The sequence below is a fragment of the Branchiostoma belcheri genome, unplaced genomic scaffold, assembly GCF_001625305.1.
Source record: "Branchiostoma belcheri isolate BF01 breed outbred unplaced genomic scaffold, Haploidv18h27 scaffold1, whole genome shotgun sequence".
NCBI classification, from domain to species: Eukaryota; Metazoa; Chordata; class Leptocardii; order Amphioxiformes; family Branchiostomatidae; genus Branchiostoma; species Branchiostoma belcheri.
Genome location: NW_017802379.1, coordinates 1 through 24260, shown reverse-complemented (window position 1 = coordinate 24260; position 24260 = coordinate 1). Strand labels below are relative to the sequence as shown.

At 41.2% G+C, this 24260-nt stretch overlaps 3 protein-coding genes across 10 annotated transcripts in view; 1 reads left to right on the top strand and 2 right to left on the bottom strand.

The window, feature by feature from the left end:
• The window catches only part of LOC109466697 (eukaryotic translation initiation factor 4H-like), a 10246-nt gene extending 4054 nt beyond the window's left edge, over nt 1-6192 (bottom strand). Inside the window, exons 1-7 of one of the 4 annotated variants that reach the window (XM_019764460.1) lie at nt 6046-6190; nt 4658-4859; nt 4036-4084; nt 3613-3677; nt 1762-1930; nt 1098-1247; nt 445-465 (exon numbers count right to left, since the gene is read on the bottom strand). In XM_019764460.1, coding sequence (XP_019620019.1) covers nt 445-465; nt 1098-1247; nt 1762-1930; nt 3613-3677; nt 4036-4084; nt 4658-4859; nt 6046-6122 — 733 coding nt within the window. In that variant the 5' untranslated portion in view covers nt 6123-6190. Of the gene's footprint in view, nt 1-444; nt 466-1097; nt 1248-1743; nt 1931-3612; nt 3678-4035; nt 4085-4657; nt 4860-6045 lie in introns of all 4 variants that reach the window. The other 3 variants (XM_019764452.1, XM_019764468.1, XM_019764476.1) reach the window with 3 other exon arrangements.
• Nucleotides 6193-6305: 113 nt separating this feature from the next.
• On the top strand, nt 6306-17318 carry LOC109466874 (myb-binding protein 1A-like protein). The gene is made up of 15 exons (XM_019764735.1): nt 6306-6614; nt 7094-7306; nt 7699-7830; nt 8277-8507; nt 8834-9147; nt 9778-10616; nt 11044-11240; nt 11695-11874; nt 12059-12398; nt 12804-12947; nt 13397-13540; nt 14330-14505; nt 15181-15408; nt 15873-15988; nt 16362-17318. Exons 1-15 carry the CDS (start codon nt 6369-6371, stop codon nt 16732-16734), a joined length of 3873 nt encoding a protein of 1290 aa, XP_019620294.1. The 5' UTR covers nt 6306-6368; the 3' UTR covers nt 16735-17318.
• Nucleotides 17144-24248, bottom strand: LOC109466842 (GPN-loop GTPase 3-like). 5 transcript variants are annotated; one of them, XM_019764722.1, is made up of 10 exons: nt 23441-24248; nt 21552-21669; nt 21260-21368; nt 20816-20903; nt 20433-20512; nt 20026-20139; nt 19321-19447; nt 18791-18887; nt 18513-18641; nt 17144-17514 (listed from the first exon to the last, which is right to left on the bottom strand). In XM_019764722.1, the coding sequence occupies exons 2-10, from the start codon at nt 21594-21596 to the stop codon at nt 17455-17457; spliced, it is 849 nt and encodes a 282-aa protein (XP_019620281.1). In that variant the 5' UTR covers nt 21597-21669; nt 23441-24248; the 3' UTR covers nt 17144-17454. The 5 variants fall into 5 exon arrangements, with proteins under 5 accessions (XP_019620281.1, XP_019620273.1, XP_019620266.1 ...); XM_019764714.1 differs by lacking the exon at nt 23441-24248 and adding an exon at nt 22483-22506; XM_019764707.1 differs by lacking the exon at nt 23441-24248 and adding an exon at nt 22440-22488.
• Nucleotides 24249-24260: the final 12 nt, after the last annotated feature.

The following is a 24260-nucleotide window of genomic DNA, read 5'->3' as shown; positions in this document are numbered from 1 at the left end:
TACGATAGGAGGTATGAAGTCAACACAAAAGGCTGGTTCAAAATTTAAACAATGAATTTTGAACTTCTAATGATACCACTGCATTGAAAGATGGAATAACTGTAACAACTAGGAAGAAAAGGACTGTTCTAAACTGTTCAGGACAAAATATGAGCATTTTGCATTTGATTCTGAATTTTTTTTTTTTTTGCAAATCAGGAAAAAATGAAGAGGCGAATCCGAGAACCAACAAATTAAATTGGTGTGGCCTTACAAAATATTGGCATATACTAGTAAATAATCACATGACAGGAAACAGTGCGTCTGGACTGGGTGCTCTTTTATAACAGATTCTATGCTTGGCAGACAGGAAAACGGTGATTTTAGAGAGAAGAATTGGTAAGTTCTACTTTCCCAGGCTCTCCCTCACGCTCTCAATGAAATGATGTCATCCTTGACACCCACCTTCAGTTGGCTCCCTTAGTTCTGAGAAGGATAGAAGTTCAGGGCATCTTAGTTTGTTAGTCAAGAACTGTGCCTGGGTTAAGGCAAGGTAAGGCTGACTTTCATGGGAAATGGAAAGAGCCATCAAACCACCAATCAAATTCTTTTGTTTTCCTCTGATTACCTGCATTAGTGCAGGTAAATTAAAAACTTACCTGCACCAGACAAGTATTACCTATATCATTCAATCAAGTTCTTTTGTCTTCTTCTGGGTATCTTACTTTTTTGTCTACAGGGCTTGAAATACTATTTTCTGCATACAAAAAAATCTGCACTGGTGCAGGTAATATTGAAAATTACCTGCACCAGACACATATAACAATCTGCACTGCCCCAATTTTACCTGCACTAAGGTCCATTTCAAGCCTTAGGAATGCATTTTCCAGGTATTTATAGGCTTATGATCGATGTACTTTTCAAGGGGCTGTCAAAATGTCTCCAAAGACACAGAATAAAGACTCTTTTTACACAACCAAGTGTTTTATTCAGCTGACATTTCAGTGACTGTCTGTCACCTTCCCTGACTATTCACAGGTCTTCTAAGACAGTAACTAACTCCTCTGACCATAAAATACAGCTCTATCTACTAAGAAAAGCCACAACACGACACTCACCTTCTGTAGGTTCTCTGAAATCGTCTACGGGGCCTCTGCCCCCGCCGCGGCCGCCTCGGAAGTTCCCGCCGCCGCCGTACCTCTGCCCGCGGTCCATGCCTCCGGGCCTGTCGTCGTAACCACCTCGGCCACCCCCCTCTCTGCCGTAATCTGAACACAACATGGGCAAATAGTTCATGTCATGCGTGTGTGAATGTTTTTCATCCAGACCTGGAATATAATATATGTAGATCTTGATAAATCTGTACAACTGGGTTGATACAAAGTTTTATTGTATGTTTCTATCACTATCCAGTGATGACTATCAAGAGATCACTATTCAGTAATGACTATCCAGTGGTCTTCACTATAAAGTTTGCTGGATAGTGATCGAAACGTCTAACAAAACCTTATGGAAATATCTACCCAGTTGTTCAAACTTATAAAGATCTGTACATTTTATGTCAGGGTTATTCCTTAAATACTGCATCATGAAAGTTCATCATGTTTAAATGTGTTTTAGTGTGAGTGAGTGATTGAGTGAGAACATTTTCCTTTGTGTTGGAGCAAAAGTTTTAACTTTAAACTGTAGCCTATTCAATTATTTACATGAACTGAAGAAACCTCAAAGCTCATTTTAAAGCTTAAAGGATTTCAAAGCTCAAACCTCGTCTATCCCCCCCACCATATCTTTGCTGCTGGCCGCCGCCGTATGAAGAGAATCCTCCTCCCCTGGGGGGGCCACCGCCGCCGCGACCGAAACCGCCGCCGCGACCGCCCCTGCCACGGTCTCCGCCCTTGTCCTTCTGACGGGACTGTGCAACATCCACACGCAGGTTACGGTCGTCGAAGAGCTGAGGGTGGAGAAGATTTTTTGTTTTGTTAACAGTATATACTGACCTCCCTGAATAGTTTCAGCAGAACGTTGGCAGAACGTACTACACCTGCGCGAAATACCGAATGTATTGTACTTCGACAGAACGTCTCGTGTAAGGTTGTATTCGCGAATCTAAGGTTAACATCCCGTCTGTAGTTTCCAAATGTTAGGTTGGAAAAGGTATTGTCTGCAACAGGCAAAATTCTGATGCCACATTGACCAAACATCCAACGAAAACCATCAAAAATCAGGGCATTGCATATGTGCAGGACGTTCTGGTGATGTGCTACTTTCAGCAGGTTGGTAAGTTACTGAGTGAAGAGACTCTTTTTACATTGCAGATACTGTTCCCTGTAACTGTAGATGTGCAAATATTTTCCAATATCTTGAGATACTCTAACCTAACATGGTATTTAATGTTGACTCAAGAGTTTAGAAATTAGGGAGACTTGCAAAAGATACTACTACTAGTGTATCATGATCCCAATTTGTTAGCAATATGCCAATAACATGTACAGACTTGTATACTATCTATATGTCCTATGAAGTACGTACATCTAAAATTGTGGCTTCATGGTCTAAGCAGAAACTAAACTAAACTCTATCAGAGTACAAACAACATTGGTGGGAAGCTTGCCAGGTGTGACCTTTGACCTGACCTCGCCAAGCCCACAGGGGTCAACATACTTTCTCCACGGATCCTCGTGGAGACATTGACGACCAGTCTATATTTAGTAATTAATGATATCATATGTAGTACAGTTGTGTGCTAACAGTAGGTTCAAGACAGTAGTTCACTGGGCCAACACTTTTGGAGAATTTTCTAATCTAAGCCTCCAATATACTTTTTTATTAACTAAGGCCACACCAATTTAATTTGTTGGTTCTCGGATTCGCCTCTTCGTTTTTTTCTGATTTGCAAAAAAAAAAAAATTGATTCTGGTCCTGAATCAACTGAAAAATGCTCATGTTTTGCCCCCAACAGTTGAGGAAAGTCCTTTTCTTCCTAGTTGTTACAGTTTCCCCATCTATCATTGCAGTGGTTTGATTAAAAGTTCAAAATTCAATGTTTAGATTTTAACCCAGCCTTTTGTGTTGACTTCATGGCTCATTCCATAGCATTTAAGCCTATAATAGGATGCCTAGACCTGTTTTTATTTTTATTTTTTTTCGCCCTGTCGCTTCATATTTTTTCTGAAAAAATCTGAGAACCAACAAATTAAATTGGTGTGGCCTAACAGCAATTTTTCCACGATAATCACAAAGTTAGACAAATCAAAGAATCTAGAAATAAAAGTTTTGAAGTTTCTGTTTTGTTTCATCAATGGACATTTAGGTGGGCATTTTACTCTATAATTTTAATTAGATGAAGTAGAAAACAAAGACTTGATAACAGTTTGTTATGACTAAACTACAGTATCATACCTTATAATATTTCAGATTCTAGTTTGACATATGGAAGCTGTATAGGTTGTTAGCATTCAATATCACCATTCCATATCAACCAAATATTACTCCATGTAATACATTTGTAATACTAACATACCATCTCAGTTAATAGTTCAAATTGCAGAGATACTTTTCTCTGAGTGTAAGTGAAAAATCAATGACTGGATACCAGCCAAAGATGTACAGGACATGTTACAGTTCCATACTTACGGCTCCGTCGTAGGTTAGAGCCTCTTTTAAGGACTCGACGTCCTCAAATTCCACATAGCAGAAGCCTGGAGGATGGAGATAATGATGATAATGAGGGAAAAAATGTCTGAGGCGCCAGCCAGGCATAACTTCAGTATTAATTACTGTAGTCAGGAACATGTTTTGCTAAACATACCAGGACTATTTGAGCCTTGTTATCTGTGAAAACTTGGATGGTGACATATTTCCTGTCTTCTATGTACACACTACAAGTCAAACAATACACACAGTCGCACGGTATCAACTATATCAACGATGTCTTACTGTTTATGCCTGCTGCCTTCATTTGCATAACTACTTAGTCTGTATTCCCAATACATGGTTTCATAATATACATGTACGTCATAAAGTCCTAACTTATAACAACTACTATCTGAACCTTACCTTTGAACTTGTCCGTTTCCCTGTCCCGCACTAAACGGACGCTTTTTACCTGTTAACACAGGGAAATCACAAAGATACTTATTGAATAAAAAAAAACAATGACGAATGTGCCTTTACAGACATATACAAAAGTGTGTTTTCTATGCCATGAAACTGGAACTGATGAAATTCAAAGAGGAGTAGTGGTGTAAAGAAAATCCCTCTTTATTGTCACTGATGCTGTCAACATTCTCTAAACTGCAGTAGTCACTTTTGACAACACCTTTCCAACATTGCAAATAAAACAGCTTTGATTCAATTGTCATCATGTTTTTTAAAGAATTCCTGAAGATTAGAGGAACAAAGACTTAAGTTCTAGAGATTTCAAGTATTATTTGTATGGTTCAGGCTTATAGAAATGATGACATGAGGTGATGATCATCTGAAAACATGTATCTTTCTGCTTACTTTTTAAACCTTTGAAGATTTGATCCAGGTTTCAAAAGGAAGGTTTTGAATGTCTTGATCTTTTTTAAGAATTCCAGAAGATTACAGAAACAAATTTTTCTAGAGATTTCAAGTGTTATTTGGTATGGTTAAGGTTATCATAAAACTAAGTTATTATATTATATTTTGGACTTACTTTTAAACCCTTGAAGATTTGATCCAGATCTCCTTGAACCGTTTCGAAAGGAAGGTTGCCGACGAACGCCGTGTACGGTGCCTCTGTGGGAAAAGGGTTGGGTCCCCCGGAGCGACCACCGCCGCCACCACGGCCGCCGCCGCCATAACCCCCGCCGCTGCCGCCTTGTCTGTATCCTCCTCCCCCTCTGCCTCCACCGTATCTGGTAGGGAAACACAAACCAGACACAGAAAAGTCAGTACTACACTACATTTACTAAAAGTAGATTTACCAAGACTTTCCAATATGTCTTGTCTGACTGTTACCTCTTCCCTTATGTCAGTCATGACCTCAACGAAAAGCGGCCTGCAGGCCAATCTGAGTTTTTCGTGATTCCATCCCAACATCTGCTTGAAAATTGTGTGGTAAAAATTTAAGTTTTAAGTTTATGGTGGTGTCAAAAAGGTAAATACTGAAATCCAGTCTAGATGGGGTAATATTTGTGGAAAAGACATCATTGTTTAAACTCTTTTTGAAATAAACATAGAAAAAAAATTGCATACTTCTGTTAAGAGAATAGTTCAACTTATGGTGTTCCTTGTAGAAGAAAAAAGGTCATTCTATATTTTCAAATCTTATCTACCTGCTGTCAGCCTCATTTATTTTATTTTTTTTTTCTAAAAACAGCTCTGTCCAGTTATTAAGCAATGAATGACAAATTTTGGCTAATCATTAGTGGCAGTTCTTTATGGAAAATCTGTGGATACAGTAGACTTTTCTGCTCTGCTTCCACCTTATTTTTTTCACAAAAATTATGAAACAGGGTGTCAAGTTAGATTCTTAGAACCAATTTTATTCCTGAATCCAAACAGACTGAGAGGCTTTTAAACAGCCTTTTGAAGTTCAATCAGTTAATGTTTTTAATCAAATCAAATGTATAATTTGTGTCTTGGTTTCCCGACTGAAACAAAAGCGAGCGCACGGCGGTAGTACTGGCATATCTGAACCTAAGCTCACGTTCGGTGCGACCCCAACAGACAACGACAGACAAATTTTTTTGTGTGCAAAATGGTCCACAAATAAATTCTCTGTGTTCTTTAATTCGGACTCAACAACCATCGTATAATCAGTGCCTTGTCATTGGCTACATTTCGGTTCATTTCTGCTCTTTTGGCTGTTATTTTTTGTTCTTATCCATGCCTTCCACACGCCCAGATTTATAAACGATGAACAAACAGCACATAAAAAACTCTCCCTCCGTCTAACAACGTGCGCGTGGGGTTCGGACAATCCCGGCAACACCGTCATTTTCGCCGGCGATTTCTCGGCGCAGATTCCACCCGACAGCGAAACCGAAGGCATCCCTAGAAAGAGGAGTTTGTAGAGTCGTGTTATCTGGGTGTACCTACCCTCTGTTGTCCGAACGGCGGCCGTAGTTTCCACGAGAATAGCCGCCGTCGTAGTTATCGAAGTCGTAGTCCGCCATGATAGGGGGGAAGAGGCAGTGCGCAGCTGCAGACACCAAACAGAGGCTCCAGCTGATGCTCACCTTTAACCTTTTAAACTAGCTGTCCTCTAAAAACTGCCTTCATATATTGACTTAAAAATGCAATAAAAATTCACAAGTATAGGAAAATTAATCTATAAAATCTACTTTAAAATGTGACTTTTAAAGAAGTTGTCATTATGTATCATTTGTGTTTGTTTTAATGGAAATATAGCGATTGAAATCATGTTAAACTGGGCACTACATACTTCAGACTGCCTTCTTCTCCGAGGCCCCAAGTTAAACATGGCTTCCGTGGATGAGCACATGGCTGATTCTTCGGGATCCAAACTTCACAGACCGATTCGCAAGGAGGTTTTAGATCTTTTCTGGGAGATAGCGGAGCATCAGGACAAGAGGAGGTTGGATGCAGTGAGGGGAATAGTAGCAGAGTTGAAGAAAACTCAGGATGAGCACAAAGCGACTGGGAAGGTGGGTGCCTGTGACTAGTGTGAGGTGGGGGTGGGTACAGGGATGTCCTTACATGTACATACCGGCACTTTCGCGCCTTTACAAAATATGGTGATGCACACTATTTGAGGATGATCCATAGAAAAGAGATAGTAGTAAAGATTAACACATAAAAGTGCTCGAAAACAGACCTAGTATGTACACAGATGATATGGAGATCTATTTTAAGTCATCATCAAAGATATTTGTTGCTCAATACAGAACTTGTGAATAAATTATTTCATAGAAGAATATTAGTCAGATGACAGTTATAAAGCCTTAAAATACAGTGGAGTAATGTTGAAAACTGAATTGCTACAACCACGTCGGTTAAGTAAAAAGGTATCACAGTGCAAATGTTTAACGTTATATGGTGTGACACAGGAAAAGTTTTTGTTACACGATTGTTCAGTTCATGAAAATCCATTCTAATCCCGTGTATTTTCTCTTTTCCCTTCCAGACTGTTCCCCCGTACAGCCCAGAGATTGGCTATGCTCTGACCCGCCTGGTCCACGGTCTCGCCTCCAGCCGCAAGGCGGCCAGGCAGGGATTCTCAACAGCCTTGTGCGAGCTGTTACATGAAGTGCCGGCCATCCCTCTGGAGGATGTACTGCAGCTCATCCAGAAAGACCTTCAGGTGGCCAGGGAGGAGAGAGGGGCCATGTTTGGAGAGGTACGTTACGTGACAGTAAAGGTCCAAAAGATTGAAGTGGTCTTGGAATGACGTTACATATAGAGATACTTGACTCTTGGGTTTGGTATTACTGATCAGGTATTGCCACTGCTGTGGTAAGGTTCAACATGGAGCAAGATCTGGTACTATCGACCGTCTACAGGTGAAAATACAGGTGAGAAAATAAAAGTGTAGATGTAGTTGTGAAAGGCAATGACTGGACTTACGTAGCCTCTACCAGGCCATGAAATGGCAGGAGAAAGGAGAACTTGGCCAAATAGACGGGAGTTGCTCCTTTACTAGGCTTTAGCGGACAATTTAGCAGACTATTTCCAGCTGCTTCTTAAGCCTGCCAGAGGCTAGACTTACCTTTATTTTCCCCTCCACCCCAGCTGTTCGGCTACCTTGCTGTGGTGCAGAGTGGGAGGCTTGCTGACTGCCCGGCAGAGACGGTGGTGTCTGTGTTCACATCTCTCCACAGTCTGAGGAAGCACAAGCCTTACTTACAGCACATAGGTGTTCAGGTAGGTTGGGATAGAAGCTACTGAACCAACTACTGCAGAGACAAATGTGTTACTGTTACCTTAGTGTAACAACCACAGCTATTTTGAAGTAAAATAATGTATAGTATCCAATAGGAAGTATGTTCTTGACACTACAAATGCTTCATTACAAGTCTTCATAATAAAATGGAGCTTAAAAACAGTTTGGCATGTTCTTAACTTTCTAGAATATCTTTGGCAACTTTTATTTTTAACACATTTGTCATTAAAACAAAACGTCAGCTGAATTAAACACTTGGTTGCATAAAAGTCTTTTTTATTTAGTGACTTAACAACCTGCTGAAACTACAATGTATTCAAGGATTCACCTTAAAAAGTCTTTGATAAGATTTCAGAAGCAGGCTTTTGTTGTCATGTATTTTGACATTCATCCGATCGATAGTTTTCTTACATGAATTTTTCACCAGGCCATAGCCCAGATGTTTGATCAGCTGTCAGAAGAGACCTTCACCGTCCACCTGTTCCCCCTCCTCCGGGAGGAGCTACAGAAGGGGTGGAACACCTGCACACCTGAGACTCTGTTCCTCCTGCTCAAGGTACAGGAGAACTTTCCTGGGGTGGTGGACAAGACGTTCCTGAAGAAACACTGGGGATACAGGGACATCTTTCGTAAGGAAAACCTGGAGGCCTTGGGACAGGTAAGAGGTGCTTAGGTGGAGTAAGGGGACTTGTTTTTCAATGATATGAATGAGGTTTCACTCTGGTGTTTGTGTGACAGGCTGAAGAAAAGTTCTAAACAGAAACTACGAGGGATGACTGCGTGTGCGAGATGTCGGTGTAGCTTGAGGAATGAATCACCTCTACTATATAGTTTGGAGTTTGATACTTTGACAAACATTTGTATCAGAAATGATAATCTCCAAAGGTGCCATCAAGATTTCTAGCCTGCTGTGATGAAGTTTCACAATAAATTATTGAAAATTTTAAGAGTTTTGCTTCAAAGCTTTGGCTTGTTTCCACACAGGTAATTATGGCCTCTGCCACTGCCCACCCCAACTTCCACGCCGTCTGTGTTCTAATCCTCACAAGTATCTGTAAAGACAAGGCTCATTTTCCCATCTTCTGGGACAAAATTGTGAACGTCACCCTCTGCACGGCCAGCCACGAGCGAAAACTTCTCGCCTTCAAGTTCTTGGAGCACGCCCTTCCCCTGCTTGACGCTGGACAGATTTCTCAGGCGATGTCTCCCAGTCTGCTGAAGATGCTCATTAACAATCTGGTGTATCCGGACAGTTTTCACTCCGCAGCGGCCAAGCAGCTGTGCCAGTTCCTTGCCAGGTTAGTAGACTGGTTTTATTGTTAAAATCTGCTGGTGTGTTATGCCGAAGGGCGGTTATACCCGTACAGATACAGAAATCAAAGGTAAGTTTGATATTTTATTGGGATATCCATTAGTAGACTGGTTTTATTGTTAGAATCAAAGACAAGTCCGATGGCAGCCTAGAGGCTGAATTGACAAACTCATGTACAAATTGACAAGCTATAACCTATTGATTCGCTCAGAATATCTATGATCATTAAAATCTTGGATTGCAATACAGATAAATACAATACAATGAAGATTACTGGGTGCCTCCCCCAGAAGCGCCAAATTTCAAAAAGTCATTCCACAATTACATCATACAATAAACTCTGACATAGTCATATCTATTTAATAAGAAATACAGCACTGGGTTATTTCAACAAGTAAGATCTTGCTACTTTGAATAGAAAAGAATATTCTCACCTAGAGCATTCGACCAGTCACTGGTCTTCTTCAGTAGACTGACACAGTGAAGCTTGTCACATGGCTTCTCAGATGTGTCACGTCAACACTGCTTGAAAGCTCTAGGTGAGAACAATCTTTTGTAATGGAACAAAATGTGAACCTACAAATTTTTGCTGTACAAATGATGATTTGTTTGACAGGTTTGTGAAGTCGTGCTCCGAGGCTGACAGACAGCTGGCAGTGTTGATGTCCCTGCTGCACAAACCTGGGACGATCCACTTCGACAGCGTCACAAAGACTCAGACCGTAGCTTCCATCGTCAGTGGACTGAACGCCGAGGCCGTGCTGAGATATGCCGAGTGGCTGAAGAAGGTGTTTTTAACAGGGACGGACTCAGACGAAGAGATCAAAGAAGGGAGCATCGAATCTCACAGGAGATGGGCGAGCAACCAGCTTGTTCACGTGGTGAAAAACCCCTCCCTGGTCAGAACTGAGCAGTGGCTGTTGGACACGACAAAGTTTCTGTTTCTCCACGCATTTTTCAAGATTAGAAAACCCATAGCGGGCGACGCGGTTTGCGACAAGTCTCCTGCGTTCGAGCTGTCGCCGGAAAGTACCAAGCTGGCAGCGCAGCACTTCAACAGTGTCCTGTCCACCCTCGGCACCATGCCTAGCTTCAAGCAGGAGGGAGCCAAGCACAGTCTACCCGGAACACGGTCGAACGGTGACTTTTGGGTCTACAGCCTGGTACAGTTTGCCAACAGCCTTCTCAGCGACCAAGACCGTTTCCAGCCCCTCGTACAGTTCCCTGAAGAGTTGATGGAATCGTGGAGCGAAATGTTGTCGAACGTTGAAGCCATGAGGAAGAAAGCGGCGAAGGGGTGCAAGGTGTCGGAGAGTTTCCAACTCCTGACCCTGAACCTGGGGATTCAGATGTTCACAGATGCGGATCAGGTGGAGGAGGTTCTGTCTGAGCTACATACTTGCTACGAGAAGGCCACAGAGAAGAGGAGAAAATCACTCAAGAAGGGAGAAGAAGGTATGATATACACATACTAGTACTCTACTATGAATCTTCTACCCATATATGTGGTTGTAGTATATTTGACAGAAGTGTCATTTTACTTTCTGAGCATCAAGGATAAAGCATCACTCAACCACACAATGAGGTTGTTGTTGCCTTGTGAAGTACAAAGTTTTTATCAGTGTTTGTTATCAACAATGAGAAAACAATTTTACCACTAATCAATGAACCCACATATCAAACTACGTAGAAGAAGTGGGTCTTTCATTGATACAAAAGAAGCCAAAGTTAACCCAGGAAAACTACAAATAGTATAACGTTAGACATAGTCTGTTATATCACTGTACATGTATTTTCTTTATTAATATCATACATATTGTCTGTACTTGAAACTAGCCCTCGGACATGTATTTGCAATAATCTTTACATTACCATATTCCAGATGAGCCCCACTGGGTGGAGGTGGTAGTTGAGATCCTGCTGAGCCTGCTGTCGCGCCCCTCCCACCTGCTTCGGTCGGTCGTGGATAACGTGTTCCGCGTGGTCTGCCCGCAGATCACCAGGAAAGGTCTGCAGCTGATCCTGGACGTGCTGGATCCAGGGAGGGAGGAGGAGGGGGAGGGTCATGTCATGGTGGAGGTTTGTGTGACTTTATTTACACAACAATTAGGATTTTACCATGGTCAGTACTGACCGAAGGCCATGTATTTAGGTAAACTTCAGTGAGAGATTCCTCAGAGAATAGATGAAAAGCTGATCTAAAATTGTTTGGTGATAAAATGCATGCACAAATAGCAGCAAAAAGGATAGTGCGAAAACTGCATTCTCTGTTGACCCCAAAAATTGCAGCAACCTGTGTGCACAACTCCTTGTCTGTAATGTACACTGTTAAAAGATACCACCACATATTTTGATCAAAGCTGACAAGAGATGATGATCAACCCTTCAACTTCATCTGTGGCTAAACAGTTCTGTACACGAATGACAGTCTCTGGCACATAGGGCGCATTTTTAACTTAGTGTGAGCTGACTTGAAGGTCTGTTGTAGAGTTTAATCAAAATTTAATAGATAAGCGTGTATTCTCTGATCTAGGACTTTGATGAAGATGAAGAAGAGATGGGAGATGAGGAAGATGAAGAGTTAGGGGAAGGAGAGAAGAAAGAGCTGAAGCCCAACGGAGACCTGGGGAGTGAAGAGGAGTCTGATAGTGATGATGAAGAGGAGGAGGAAGAGGGCCCAAATGTTGACGAGGAGTTTAAAGCTAAGATTAAGGTTGGTACTCTTTGTATTCTTTGAAAATTAATAACAGTAACTAGCAATAATTAATGCAACAGAAAAGAGAGGTACATGAACTGCTTAGAGGGTCCAATTCTGTATGCCTGAAGCCTGCAGTATTAACCGTGTCCTTTTAGAAGCTTCCAGGTTTTCATGGTGCAGTTCCTTCTCCCCCCACTAGGAGGCGCTTGGGAAGGCTGCTGCACCACACGATGATGATGACGACGATGCATCTTCCACGGCCAGCGATGAAAGCAATCTCAGCGACTCAGCCATGATGAAACTCGACGAATCCCTCTCCAAGATCTTCCGCGCTCAACGAAAATCCGCCAAAGCCACCAAGAAGGAGGCAAAGAGGCTCATGACGGACTTTAAACAGAGAGTCACGGACCTGTTGGACATCTTCCTCCGTAAGCAGCCGTCTAACCCTCTCGTTCTAGAACTGGTGGAACCGCTTCTGAGGATCGTACAAGACTCCCTGCGGAAGAGCGAGGAACACAGCCTTGCTGAGAAGGTCGCAGGTACACATGTAGTATCAATCAATAGTTTGTGCTTATAAACCTGCAATTGTCCTGCAGTCTCTTAGTGTCACTGTCGAAATGTAGTGGATGCTACCTTAAACGTCTGACTGTTTCCAAAATCATATCCAGTGACTGTTTTTTGGCATATCTTATTACCTGGATGTCTAACCTTCACCAACACATGTAGTATTGTTTTGTAAATTACCTTTGATCACCATTGTTCTTATTTCTAATGTTGAATAAGCAAGTTTTAACACTGTATGCTTAATGATCACAAACGTAAATGTATACTCATTTTATAGACTGATACCTCTGTAAATAGCCTCACAATTCATCCCTCCACGGCTGCCAGGAGACATGTATATCTGTTGCTAAAAATAATAAACCAGTCTATTACTACTACAGGTCTCTACCGGAACAAGCTGTGTAAGATTAAGGAGTATCCCGTGTTGGAGAGACCGGATAGCGAGGGACTGCATGCAGTGTTGAGTAACATTGTACAGGTGGCATACATGGCCCCATCTGTCTACCTGGTCTCACTGGTGTCAGGTGAGTAAAGGGGAGTTTTGTTGTTAATTTTTGTAAAGAAATTACCTGTTATTGAATTCTTGAGAACTTGACAGGATAAGACAGATAATTCCATTCATTCCTAAGAGAGATTTACTTTACCAAGCCTCCTGAAAGATACCAAATAGCATAGGAGGTTGGTAAACGATTTCTTCAGGTTAGTGAATGATTGAGTAGCAAAGTTCTTTATTCACAACCACTTATTAATTAAACAAGAGCTAACGTTTTGATGACCATCTGTCATCTTCATCAGCCAGGGCTAATATGACTGCTTAACTGCACTGAAGCTAGGTCTTACTGTGTTACTGCTAGCAGTCCTGAATGTAAAGTAATTCTGACATACCTTCATGTAGGAGGTTGGTTGATTGTATTCAGGAATAATAAAATCTTGTATAGCATGTGATTGTTTGCTTGCTTGTTTCCTTGTGTAGCTGGGTGCCTGTTCCTGCTGCGAGTGTTGAGAGGGAAGACATCCCCTGCGGAACCCTCGCCTGTCAAGACCAGGGCCAAGAGGAAGAAGGAGAAGCAGACAGAAGACAAGTCGTCAGCCTCAGAGGACCCAGACTTAAAGACTGGTGAGGGACATGTTTTAAAATGTTTACTATAAGTTTGCCTCAGAGATATAAACCGATTTGATTTCTGATATTGTCTCCTTGTAGTATGTAGCATGTGTAGTCCAGTGGTTAGCAACACTTCCTGCGGACAAAGAGATTGGGACTTCTAATCCCAGCTGTTGTCGCTCACTTGACATACTAATGTAAAGGGTTGCAGTCTTCAGGACAGGATGTCAGACTGTGGTCCACTGTTAAGTGTGCTTGTCAAAAAGAGCTAGTACTATAGAGGAATTTCCCCGGTATAATGAACCTGTAAATACTGTACATAGCATCTGTCTTCTCTGTCACAACCAGTGGGAGATAAGCTCTGTAGTCAGCTAAAACTGGATTGAGATCACATTTCTTTCCTGCCCTTGGCCCTTCCACATTTCTACTCCAGAACTTTTCTCAGATGTTAATAACTTCCAACTTGGGTCTTTTCCCTGTCCCACAGGCCACATTGATGTACAGAAGGTAGTTGAGCTGTACAGCAGTGCCCTGCAGAAGTTCATGAAAAAATGTGCCAAGGAATTCCTGTAACGTCTTGTACATCTTGAGTCCTTTTATCAGTAGTTTAAATTGTTTGTGAATCTCAACAGCATCCCTAACAATGACATTCTCTACCCCATAGGCCACATAGATGTACAGAAGGTAGTGGAACTGTACAGCAGTGCTCTGCAGATCTTCATGAGAAAATGTGCCAAGGAAACGTTTTTTTAATCTTGTCAGTAAAATTCAACCCTTACAATGATGTTCTTTAATATCCTGTAGGCTACATAGATGTACAGAAGGTAGTGGAGCTGTACAGGAGTGCCCTGGAGAACTTCATGACACGGCGTGACAGCCACATCCACGCCGTGCTGTTTGAGGACCTGGTGCAGCATTTCCCTGTTCTCGGCTGGGAGCTGGCTGAACCTCTCACTGGATACATCACCACTGGAGTACAGGTAGAATACTAGTATCAAAGTTTTTATATTCACAGCCACTTGTTTAACAAATGATTGTCATCTTCATCAGTGCAATAATTTGGCAATTTTGACTGGTTCAAATATTGACAGTCATTGAAACATCAGCTCTTGTTCAACAGGAATTTTGATACTCACCAACCTGTTGAAAGTATTCACATACACATTTTTTTGTATCAATAACTTGTAGAAAATGTTAGGAGCAAGGGAAGTAACAGAATTACAGTAGCAATTTATTGGACTGCAAAAAGTGTACATTATGCAACTTTGGTGTTGATTACAGACTTTGTTCTTTGTATGAAGAATTTTGGTCTTGAATTCCTTCCCTTTTTTTGCTCCTCTCAATCCTTTAAATTCTTGGATGTGGTAAAGTCCATTTTGGAATATTCAACATGAAATATGAGATCCCCCTGAATAAAGAGACCTTTTACCTTCCTCAGGGCAATTCTGACTGGTTCACATTGGACAGCACAGGTGTTACTGCAATAGATGCGTTTTACATATCTACATGGTTACAGGGAACAGTATCCACAAAAATCTACAATGAGGTCCTAAATGTTGGCTGAATGGTTGGCTCTTTGTTGTGTAAAAAGAATATCTTTATTCAATTGCATACCAACAGGATGACCATTCATGAAAATGTTATCCTGTTCCCAGATCTACCGCCGTACGCAGGCCTGCCACCTCCTCCTCAGACTAATGAACACCCACCAGAAGCCGGCCGACCCTCGGCTGTGGGCCTCGTTCGTCTCAGGTCTGTCCGAGAAGGTAGGAGAGGTCCTGCACGGGGTCAGTCAGGGGGTCACCGAGGCCAAGCCCAAGTTCCTGCAGGAAGTGCTGAGGACCCTACAGGCACTGATTAAAGCTGTGGAGGGCGACTGTAAGGTGAGGACCCCTTTGTGAACTCGGATGTACATGTACTTTGTTGCATTCCTTGTACTTGTAGATGCTAAACTGGGTGAGTGTTAGTGTAGAACTAGGAGGGTAGCAGAGGAAACTTTGGCATTCTAGTCTAAATTCAGAAAGATAGTAGTGTACATATCTAAGGTAAAGACAAATGCTGTAATGTACCGGGCATTTTGGTTCTCTTGTTTCAACTCCCTTGTTGTATCAAGTGGTTGCATTTGACAGTATTTGAGAGAACAATCATTGGCATTCTTGCTTGAAACTAGCCTGGGTGCCATCATCTGTGGTAACCAGTGACATTAGGGAGCCAGCAGAAAGCACGGACGATGGCACCCAGGGTAGCTTTAAACTGCTGATTTGTATGGTCTACAATATGTAATTCCAATATCTGATACTGCATATGAATCCATGATCACTCATTGCAATGTCTTTTGGCTCCCCAGATGTTGAATGCCCAACTTGTGGATGCTGTAGAACACTTCAGCCAACAGGAGGTGGCCACACGGTCCAGCGTCATCACAGGACTCTGCAAGAACTGTCTTAAACTCATGGGGCACAGGTAAGGACACTCTCACAACTGTACATAGTTTTCCCTTTTTCAAAAATAAAAATAAAGAAGTTTGGGTGTTTGCCTTGGAACTAAGGCTTAAACTTTGTAACTATGGATTCTACAAACACAGATGAGCTTTCATTGAAATAAGAGGTAAAGAAGTCATCCTCCACTGAGGTGAAGCATATTGCTTTTTCAAGTAATTTAATTAAACATGTAGCTACTAGAGCTTTTAGAGCCAAGCACACTTGGTCACTCCTACTCTTCTTGATGTAAGGTTTTCTTTTCCCTTTTACACTGATATTATTTATACACAGATTATGGACAAGTATGACTTAGAAGATATTTCTTGATGTTAACTGGTTTGATTTCTCACTTTCAGCACGAATCTACCAACTAGTAAGAAGGCGAAGAAGAGGAAGTCATCAGACAGACAGGCCCCAGAAGACCAACCAGAAGAGACCCCTAGCAAGAAGACTAAGAACTCCAAGCAGAGGGAGGAACGCACAACTGACAAAGACAACCTTTCTATCACTGTCAACAATAATGGACATGGACATGCTGACGCAATGAAACAGAAGAAGCATAAAAGAAAACATGACCAGTCAAACAAAGAGACTAAAGAAGCGAACAAGACAGTACAACAAAATCTTACATCTTCTAATGTAGGGCAAAACTTAGAGAACAAAGCATCTAAGAAAAAGCAGAAATTTACCAAAGTTAGAAACAAGCCCCAAAGTGTGACAGGTAACTAATTTATCAGATGTAAAGATATGTAAAGATGTTATGTTTGCAATTCTTTGTTGCAATCATTGCAAATTTGTAACACTGCAGGGACTGTGTTTGTTAGATCTTTGTTACTTAAAATGAACTCTTACTTATGAAATCTTTGCAAACGTTATCAACTTTGGTTTATGAAGCAAGTCAGTATTTATCACTGTATCTTTTGTTTTAAAGTTGTTTGAGATGATTAGGCTATGTTTCAGGGTATTACTCTGTGAAAGACAGAATAGTTAGTCATACTGTAATATAGTAAACAAAACAAAAAGAATTTTATAAACTGTGTAGCTAATCCAATATTATTGTTTCTTATTACAGTAAAATCTATTTTGTAATGATTTATAGACGAATCTTGTTCAGAATTCAGAAAAGAATTGACCACATAATTGTTGAACAACTTTATTGTTAGTATTCTTAAATACTATCCTCTGAAAATGTGACAAAAAAGAAATAACAGCTGAATAGTAGTCATCAAACTACATCAATAAGATATACAGTATGGAGAAAAAGGATGTTCACTGTAACACCTTCTGGTTTATAAAAAAAATTGATCTCTTAATCCAGATGTCTGGTCTGAGTTTTTATTTGAAGAACAAACACTGTATGACAGCTGTTTTCCCATCCTTTCAGAAGCTTTCTTAGTAATGATAAAGGGATGTACATTGTAGATACAAGATGATCTTGTTCCCAGGATATCAGCTCTCCTCCCCAGGGAATCCACTGTCTACTGCGTCATCATCATCATCAGGCAACTCCTATGGAAAAGGAGATAATCATGTCACTGACACTCTAACCCACAGGGGTACTGACATTTGCTGTAACCAAGAACCACAGGACAGGCTGAGTCAAATTATAATGGCGAGCTACGATCGAGACCCAGCATCAGAGTGTAAGCATGTCTAACCCTTGATTATGGGGAACAACAGACAACTAGAAAGGCCAACATTTGCTTTGGAGCAAATACAGCAATGGCTTCACCACATTTTACGACATGGCAGGGAAAGAATGAGAAACACAAGGGAAAACAATGCTTTACATTGATATAACTATAGTATGAAGTAACATACAACTAACACTACAACAGTTGGATAGCTATTCCCTACATTATTGGTTAGGATTTTTAATTGCATAATGCAAACTCTTGATTTTCAAGAAAAAAAGAAGCGTTCATGCCCCGCATTCCAATGCTGGAGCAGGAAAGCTTAAAATACCTACCAAAACACTTGAACACAGACCTACTGTCAGTATGGAATGGCTCTGTGCAGGTATTAATTAAGTTAAGCCTGTTAAATTCCAACAGCCAATCAGCAAGGAGAATAGAGGAAAGCTGCATGCCTATTGGTTGATGCCCTGCATTCCATTGTGATGACTCATGCCCAAATGTGGTAACACTGCACACTAACTCAGTAATACATTTGCTATAACACAGCCAAAAAACTCAAATAAAACCATTCTAAAAGCCTGTATCACAAAAATTAAAAAAACGCCTGGGGGTATTCGCCTACTGTACTTCCATACCAAATTTCAGGTCCTTAGGCCCCAAAATGAAGAAGCTGAATCCATTTAAAGAAATGGCAGGAGGAGAAGGAGGAGAATCATGAGAAAAAGCAATATGGTTTCACCACTTTGTGGTGAACCCATAATAAACCGGAGAGAGAGAGATTTCTTAAGTGCAGCCTAGTATAATTTTTACCACATAAAAGCGAGTCACCTTGGGGTGAAAACTGTTCTGCTACCCTAAAGTGTGACATACCGGTGCTTCCCTGGGCTCCAGGTCCTCCCCATACTGAATGGAACAGTCGATGGTGTTCAGTACAACATCTATGGAGTCCTCGTCTGATCTGTTCAAAGGGAGGAACTGGACCAGGCTGAAGTCATCCACCTGGAAATAAGACAACAACAAAACTGCTGAAATGGAACAATAAAGGACGCTGTATGCTTTTACTTGTAGCTGATACTCTGAAGTCAACGCACATATTCCAAACAAATGCAACATACAAAACCAAAAGTATGAAAAGCAGAATTACTTACCACACTCCCCAGTGCCTTTGTCAGCTTCTGGAATTTTTTGTCAAAATATCCTTCCCTGCCATCAGCCAGGATGCCTCTGATGTCTGGATCAAGATATCTGCAAGGACATGGTACCTTTGTTAAGTAAAGATCATGTGTAGAGTGACTGATTGCTTAACAATCGAATTTCATCAGTGCCCTACTCTTTACAAAATTAATTACTTTGATCGAGCTTCTGCTTGCACCAAGCATGATAACGTAATTCCACTTCACTTTGTTCTCCATTAGAAATTACTGATCCAAAACTTGTTAACATGCTGAAAACATTCTGCATGGGTGAAACAGGAACTTGGTAAAACAGTTGGTCACCCCAATGACATGAGGATATCTCACCTTTCTACTCCAGTACTGTTTTACAACTTAACTGATGCAAAACTTCTTACACACTAACATTCAATAACATGCTTGAAACATTCTGCAAGGGGGAAACACGAACTTTGTAAAACTGTCCTTCACCCCAATGATATGAAGTCATGATGAAGATATCTCACCTTTCTATCTCTTTCTTTGTCTTCTTGCTGAGGAGATCCATCTTGGTCATGACATTGATGTGTGGAACCTCCAAGGTCACCATGGCTGACAGGGCAGACAGCGCGCCAGACAGGAACTTGGAAGGATCTAAAAAGGAAACAAAAGGAAAGTGATCGTGATCCAGTTTTAGCTCACTGAAGAGCTAATCTACCACTGGTTGAGACGCTATGTATTTACAGGTTCATTGTACCAGGAAAATTCACCTAAGTCTTTTTGACAACCACAATGAACAGTGGACCACAGCTTAATGTCCTGTCCTAAGGATTACAATCCTTTCCAGTACCGTGAATGTTGGGTGAGCAACAACAGCTGGGATTCAAACTCCCAACTTCTTGGTCCAGGATTGCTATCCACTGGACTACACACACCACAATAATGCTACCACAGCTTAGCCATTGTCCCATCCTAAAAGACTTTGAGACTGTGACCCTTTCTTAGGATTACTTAGCATGGAATATAGGCTTATGAGGCATATAAAAAGTCCCAACTCATAATTAAACAGTGTTATTGAATGTGTAAAAGAAACTGCAGGAGCTAAGGGACGTTACAAGACACAAGACACAATGGAAGAAAATGAAGAATGACTGAATGCGGCTGCAGGACTTTCCCAAGACTGTTAGTGTAGATTCAAAACACAGTAGAAGAGAGAATGAAGGTGTACGTACCAACCATGAACTGTGAGTCAATGAGGAACACCCCACAGACCCTGAAGTCCCAGTGCTGTAACGTGTCCACTAACTTTCTCATCACAGGGATGTGTGTGTACAGCTCTATCTGACCTGAAATGGCATAGGGAAGAGTTTAATAATCTCCAAGCAGATTCTGTGTGGGGCAAGGGGAGTCTACATTTGTATGCTGGCCTCCTGTAACCATTGGCATGGGGCAGCCTTCTGTTGAACTCCTGTTAGTCAGCTTGTCAACTTCACACGTGCTGTCCACTTTGAACAAACAACCACACAGCTCAGCCAACAACAAAAAAAAAAACACTCAGAAGTAATTTGACTGCAACACATTCTCAACAATAAATTTGTTGTGTACATGTTTCTGGATGGTCATATGAGACTGGCCTTACCTGGGCAGTCAAACAGAAAGTAGTCATCCTCCCCTTCTCCCAGCTCCTCTTCTAACCAATCAAAGTTCTGGATGAAATACCTGGTGAGATTCAAAGGGAAAGTCATTGGAACCATACATGTTTTCAATCATCATATAAAAAATGTAATAGCTATTCCCAGTCAATGGGTAAAGGGCAGTCAGGAGAGGTATTGATTGTTAATACGAGTGATCCTGGTAATACACGTCACGTGTACATGCATTTTGTTGGCTTGCAATGCATGGAACTTTGCATTAGATTTTATAAAATATTGAGTCGAGTAGAGTACAATCTTTCCAGTTGGGACCGCTGCTTTTTACTTCTTGTCTAGCCGATTGTTTGAGATAAGATCTCGTACAACTTACTCCATACAGAAGACGAGGCCTCCGTTTGGTCCGAATCTGAGAGAGTCGTCCTCCATCACATCATCCACACTGATCAGTTCACGGATGTCTGAACACAAAACAAACACAGTATTGGGACAGTCACAGAAACTTGGATAACAAAAGTCATGATAAAATCCAACAGAGACAAACTGACTGATTTTAAATTATGTTGATGACAGTGTATATGGATAGTCTTTTTGTATCTGAATAGCTGGTTTAACACTAATAACAGCATAACACACCAGCTTCGCAGGCACGCTGTGCAACAGCAGGTGGTTATATTACACCAAATGCCTTGTTTTTCCTAGCCTTTGCACATCTAACTCTTAACACTGTTAAAAGCTGTTTAGTGATGATGCCCCAACTGTACTTGATGGCAGGGAATGTGTTAACCATTGTGAATTCATAGATATAGCTCTTTACCTGCCATGACCGGATAATCAAAGTATTCAGCTGCAGGGTCCAGGTTCACAACACGCACGCTTCTCCTCAGCGCCTCACAGTGCTTCACGATGGTACTGCAGTAAGTGCTCTGAAAAAAAGTAGTGTTGCAGTTTTCTTTTTGCATTCAAATGAATAGTGTTATGCAACGTCTTGGCAAAATAAGTTGGATTTTTCTGGTAGCTACTAGAGCTGGAAATACTCAATTTGCGCCGAAATAAAATAAAGTAATTTTAGTGCCCCGGTTGGACACAAAAATGTTATAATTTCTTACCTTCCCGCTGCCGGCAGGACCCATCACAAGCTGGGCGTATCGCATCCTGCTGCCGGATTCTGACACCTGGCCTGTATGACTGGTTCAACTCCAGGTCCTTCTCACAGATGTCTTCTTCCTAGGAATTTCAAGAGTGTTTGATGAAGATGATGATGATGAGAAATTATTAGGTAAGTCCTGAACTCTCACGTTTAAAAGTGTGATGAATCCTACGGTGGTCGTTGAGGAGAATTTCACCCTTATGTTGGCCTTGTGTTGGAATAAATTTCAGCATTGTACTAAGTTATTAGTCGAGAGCTGTAGTCGATTTACATTACATTTTATAACTTATAAGGTACATGCATATGTATCCACACGTGGTGAAATATGCAGGTTTCGGAAGTTCAAGCGAAGAAAACCTACCTTTGTCTGCATACAAAGTCAGTAAAATTCAGCGTATCTTTGCTCCAGAGTGTTATGACCGAGTTACACACCGGGACATGTTCGAAACGGTGAGTAAATGTACGGAAATCTAAAAATTATCTGCCAAAACGTTTTGTTTTCATCCCAGCGCGGCCATTTTGAACCAAATGACGTAGTGGCCCATTACATTATCTATTTGGGGGGTGTTATGTTTTGCTTGGTATGAAATAAATGTGAAGATATCAAAGTGATATTAGCATAGACTTTAGTTTTTTATCTAAAAATATATATATTTGTTTGGGTAAAAGCTACCATGATGTTTAGCAGTTCCTAACGAGCACAAATAATATTTTTAAAGGTTCCTCAAAACTCCCCTACAAAATATTGAACTAGATAGTAATATTAGCGGTTGCTAATATAGACAGGTTTGCGTTGTACATAGTCATTGTAGTGTAACTTACAATATGTTTTTTGTGTGTGCTTTACCTTTTACAGGGTTCCTTCTCATCCTTTTCTAATCCCCACTTACCTTGTAAACAATTTCGTCATCAATATACTAACAAAAGAACAATAGTTACACCCAAAACAAAATTTCACTTCTTTATGACTTCTCTATGCCCCATGGCGTCAAGGCCGCACAACACAGTATTCATGGGCGAACCCCGTAGTCAAAAGTAGTCCGAGCACAAAGTAGTGCTGCACAAATGTACTAGAGAAGGGTGCAGAGATTGTTTTGTGCATGGCATCGAGATAGAACCTGTGGTAAATGTTAGAGGAATACGTCAGTTTTGAGACTGTAAAAGTTGAATTATGGTGCGTGTTCAGTCGGCGTAGATTTGCGCTTGGATACTTGTCCCGCCTAGTACTGTGCCTCGGCTGCAGTTCCATGACCTCCGCAGTGGCGCTAATAAAAGAGGGCATGAGAAAAGAACTAGCCGGCAAATCTAAGCTCTTTTTCACATATTTTGTACACTATACCCTGCAATTAAACATATTAAAAATCTGAACCTTGCTTGTGCACCCTACTATGATTTTCAGTGAGTCGAAGTGAGTCACTTTGGGGTCCTTAACTATAGAAATCCCCATAGGGCTAATACTGTGTTGTGCCGCCTCAACAGCGCCCTCCCCACGCCCTGCCCACCTACCTACCTACCTACCTACCTACCTACCGAACTACCTACCTACCTACCTACTTACCTACCGAACTACCTACCTACCTACCCTCGCAAATGCAAGGTGATGTTTCTGCACTTCTCAAAAACTGTGCCACCACTACCCTCACTAAAAATTGACAACTACCCCCTAGTACAAGTTCAAGTAGCTAAACTCCTGGGGCTCCATATACAAGCTGACCTAAAATGAAACACCCAGGTGGACCACATGGCCAAGAAAGGAAGCCAGAGGCTTTTCTTCTTGAGAAGACTCAAATCTTTCGGAGTTACTAGAGAAGATCTTGTCACCATATATACAAGTTTTGTCCGACCCACTTGTGAGTACGCTGTCCCAGTTTGGCAACCAGCCATTACACAGTCCCAAAGACGTCAACTGGAAAGAATACAGCGAAGGGCTTTTCGAATCATCCTTGGGCCTGACTACACAACCTATACTGACGCTTGCAAAACGCTATGCCTCATGACACTACAGCAAAGACGTGAACACCTTTGTCAGACATTCGCAAGAAGACTACTACAGTCTGAGTCCTACCGGAATTGGCTACCCCCCTTCCGGGGAGACGTCAGTGGTAGAAGAACAAGAAACAGCAGCCTATTGGACACTATTAAAACACGAACTAATCGTTACAGGAATAGTCCCATACCCTATCTTGTAACACTCTTCAACAATAATGCAACCAGTATTTGCAGTTTCGATTCAAATATGTTGTAATGCACATATGTTAAGTTTGGGAGAAGAAATTCATTAGATTTTAATTCTTATGTAAAGATCTTTACCTGACCTGAATTATCACCTTGAACGTATTAGATTTTGACGTATGGTCTCAACCATTGCATGATACGAGAATTCATCAATAATTGGAGATTATTTTCTCATAATATGTTTTTTTACAACGGCCCTGACTGGAATGTTTCAATGATTGCTAATATTAAATTTCTAGTCCCCCAAAATAGTTCAACCAGCACTATGCAATGCCGAACTAATATGTTTGAATATACACATTTATGACAAGTCATCAATAATAATGTATTAATAATAGGCTTATTGAAATCTGTATGCACGATATGTATTTAACCTCTGACAATGTCTACTCAGAGGTTATCTTTTAATCTGTTAATTTGTAGATTGTATTTT